Source organism: Microtus pennsylvanicus, chromosome 10 (assembly GCF_037038515.1).
Source record: "Microtus pennsylvanicus isolate mMicPen1 chromosome 10, mMicPen1.hap1, whole genome shotgun sequence".
NCBI lineage: Eukaryota > Metazoa > Chordata > Mammalia > Rodentia > Cricetidae > Microtus > Microtus pennsylvanicus.
Window position 1 is genome coordinate 84,017,590 of NC_134588.1, and position 3,714 is coordinate 84,021,303.

Consider the following 3,714-nt stretch of genomic DNA (forward strand, 5'->3'; position numbering starts at 1 on the left):
TTAATGAAAGAACTAAGATCCCATGCAGGGACATCTCAAGCCTGGGTCAGGATCTATTGAGGTGTCCCTGGTCACAGGCATACGAGTTTTCTCAAAGGTTTGTTTAGGGCTCAGAGTCATCTGTCCATCCTCTATGTGCTGTCCCAAGGCAAGTTCACTGTAGTTCATCTACCTACAGGGGCCGCTGGAGAGCAACCATCTCCCCAAATGGTCCTCACCAAGAAGCAGAAGGTGAAGAGTCTGACCACTCAGCTGGAGCAAATGACCAGAGAGAGAAACGAGCTGCGGGATCACCTGATCTCCATCACCGAAGAGCCCATAGACAATAGGTATTCCTTGTTTCAAGCTCCATGGTGATTGTCTTGGTTCCACACTTTCACCCTAAATTTTTTCATCTAAGATTTGGACTCTGAGAGGCTGCACCTTCAAGGTGTCCCTTGGCTCAGCACCATGCGCCTTCATGCTTCCCAAAAGAAGAACCAGAAACCCGGGCAGGAGTAAGATGGGAACATGGACTATTCTGCTTCCTCCAAATGAATACCAGAGCCTGAGTCACATAAATAAGAGATCGAGGCAGTACAGCATGAATTCCCAGCATGCACTTGTTTACTAAGAGCAAATTTAATAAGCACCAGAAGCTCCCAGTACATAGGAAACAGGATGTGGCAGCCATTTGTGCTGCCTTAGTCTAGAGCACAGCCTGAATTCATGTGATCTGTGAGGACTTTGTTCAAGGAGTTCTTTGATTCCAGGACCAGGGCCTATCGCAAGCCAAACCCTTTATTGGAGAAGCTGAAGAGGAAGCATGAGAGGGTCATGTCAGACCTGCAGCGCTTGGAGGATGAGAAGAACGAAGTCACAGAGAAATTCAATGAGCTTGAAAAGGAGTCATTCTTCTATTAGTAAGTGCCTGCAGTACAAGGGACCACTGCATTGTGGGATGGCCATCTCTGCCTTTCTTTGTCTCTGGACTGTGGGGTCTACGGCTCTGGTTCCAGCCTTTCTGCCTCTTAGCAAGCAGCTCTTGGGCTGTGTCTCTTGCATTCAGTTTTGCTAATTGTGAAAGACTGAGTTGCACCCAGCCCCATGTGTTCATACTTAGTAGCCTCTACATCAGTGAATCTCAACTTTCTTATTGCTCTGACTGTTTTCACACAATTCCTCATGTTTTTGTGATGCCCATCTGTAAAATTATTTATCCTGCTATTCTATAACTATAATTTTGCTACTGATATAAAGCATAATGTAATATCTGTTATGCGAGATATCTAAGATACCTCTCCTGTAAAAGAGTAGTTCCATCATGAAAGAAGTCATGACCCACAGGTTGAGAACCCCTTTTCTAGATAGACGAACACACATGAGTGGTGTAGCAGGCAGGGTCTCGGGCAGGGCCCTATTGCCATGAACCTCTCCACCACTTGGATCTCTAATCCTCCATCAGAAGGTATTTGTCCCTTTCCTGGTGATGTTGACCCATTTACCACGGTCAGGTAAAAGCAGGTGGGGACCCCTTTTGTTAGTAGAGTTTCTTGGATTTCTTTGGTTGTTGGAGTTTTCAGAAGTAGTTTGATTTTTTTTTTCTGGAATCCCCTGTTCTCTACTTTTGGCCTTCTGAATGCAGCTGTCACAGATGATTAAGACTCTTGTCTCTCTCTCCAAGACACTGGGGACCAGAGGGCTTGATGGGGTATGGAGGCAGGGGTGGCAGGAGGAGGATGGCAGGGGCTAACGATGCAGAGGGTGCTTCCTTTCAGCAATCTGCAGTACCAGCTCGCGATGGAGAAGAATCAGATGGAGGATAAGGTGGACTTGCTGAAGCAGGAGAACAAGAAATTGATGCAGTATTGGGTCCTGCTGCAGAAGCACTTGGAGGATTTGCACTTGGCCTTTCAAGACCAAGAGGAAGAGAACAGAGACCTGCAGACCCAGGAGCATCAGGTAGGGACAAGCATCTGGGTCAGGGTTAGGTCCAGCATCATTTATCCACACATTCACTCCCCACCACCTTCATGACGTCCGCATGTTCATTTCTGTGCCCATGCATCAGTGCTTCTGGGCATGAGTCTCTTGTGAGAATCAAATGGCAAACAACCCCTGCTGCTCTGCTTGAAGCTGCTGTCCAATGAGGGAGGTGGGGTGATCACACATCACACACCTACAGGTCATTATGATGGGAGGGGCGCTATGCACAGACTTGAGGGAGTGAGGTCTACGTCCTATGCCTCCTTTGATTTCCAGGGTTCATATGACATCATGGCGGGGTAGGGCCAGCTCACAAGGAGAAAAGCCACTGGCCAGTGTCAAATGAGTGATTCCCTTTGTCACCTTGTTGGGTGACATACGAGCTTCGTTCCTCCTATTCTCTGCATCACCATGCCCAACACCTGATTTACACTGACAGGAAGCTCTGTGGGAATCTTCCAATCCGTGTTTGCTATGTGTGTCCTGGGCATATTCTCCCTTCACGGAACTTAACAGTATGGAACTGACCTGTTGTCAGGGATGTGGAAAGGGAGAATTGCCGTGGGAACTCTGAGGCTTCCAAACCAAAAGCTCTTCGACCACCTTAACATAGTTTGGGCAAGTAGAGCACAACCCTGTGTACAATTTAGTCCCAGGAGATGGGGAGCAGAGACACCGGACTCTTCTGAAAGAGCTGTGTTCTTTTTTTTTTATATATATTTATTTATTTATGATGAATACAATATTCTGTCTGTGTGTATGTCTGCAGGCCAGAAGAGGGCGCCAGACATCATTACAGATGGTTGTGAGCCACCATGTGGTTGCCGGGAATTGAACTCAGGACCTTTGGAAGAGCAGGCAATGCTCTTAACCACTGAGCCAACTCTCCAGCCCAAGAGCTGTGTTCTTAATGTAAACTCACATGTTCATCGAGTATGATATCGTTTTATCCCCACCTCATTGTGCTCTCTCTCTCTCCCTCTCTCTCTCTCTCTCTCTCTCTCTCTCTCTCTCTCGCTCTCTCTCTTCCTATCTATCTCTCTGTCTCTCCGTCTGTCTGTCTGTCCTTCTCTGTGGGTTTGGAGGTCACTGAGTGGTACCATGCACCATGCATACGGATAGCGGCTAGGGAGACCCCTGTGTTTGTCAGTCTCTACCCTGCAACAGGCGTTCTCCCTTTCAAGAAGCTTGCTGTTTTGGCTGGAATGACTGACCAGCAACTCTTTGGATCCTCTGTGTATGCTCACACTTTTGTGAGAGTATATTCTTGCCTATGCTCAACTCTCCACTAAGTACACAATTTTCTAATGAACAGGAGCAGCAGAGTCTGGAGGAAAGTCTGCAGTCCCCAGTGAAGCAGAAGGAGCTCTTCAATCAAGAAAAGAATTTGGCAGTAAATCCGCAACATCACGTGACTGTCTCCCAGATGAGGTATGAACCCAGGCCGGGAGTTAGTAATTGGGTGCTGGTAGTTGGAATACCCTTCTACCTTGGAACTTTGCCTTTTGTGGGCTTCGCCTATGGGCAACGCTCCCAGTCATCACCAGGGAAATAACACTTCAGAGTAGGTTCAGGAAAGAAGAACTTCCCTCTAGGAAATAGTATGATTGATATTCAGTGTGTCTGCAGAATTGTGTTCTCTTTGCTCCCTTCTGAGTTTTCTGGTTTATTCCAAGACTGCTTTCCTTGAACTCACTGCTTGCTTTGGCCTCTGCAGCCTTGGACAGTAGGGTTGAGAGTCCCACCCTC

The 3,714-nt window shown here is 47.4% G+C and overlaps 1 protein-coding gene across 1 annotated transcript; it reads left to right on the forward strand.

Annotated features, from left to right (window-relative positions):
- Positions 1–758: 758 nt before the first annotated feature.
- LOC142858156 (disks large homolog 5-like) lies at positions 759–2,268 on the forward strand. Its single transcript, XM_075987353.1, has 3 exons — positions 759–902; positions 1,758–1,941; positions 2,242–2,268. Exons 1-3 carry the CDS (start codon positions 817–819, stop codon positions 2,266–2,268), a joined length of 297 nt encoding a protein of 98 aa, XP_075843468.1. The 5' UTR covers positions 759–816.
- The last annotated feature ends 1,446 nt before the right edge of the window (positions 2,269–3,714 follow it).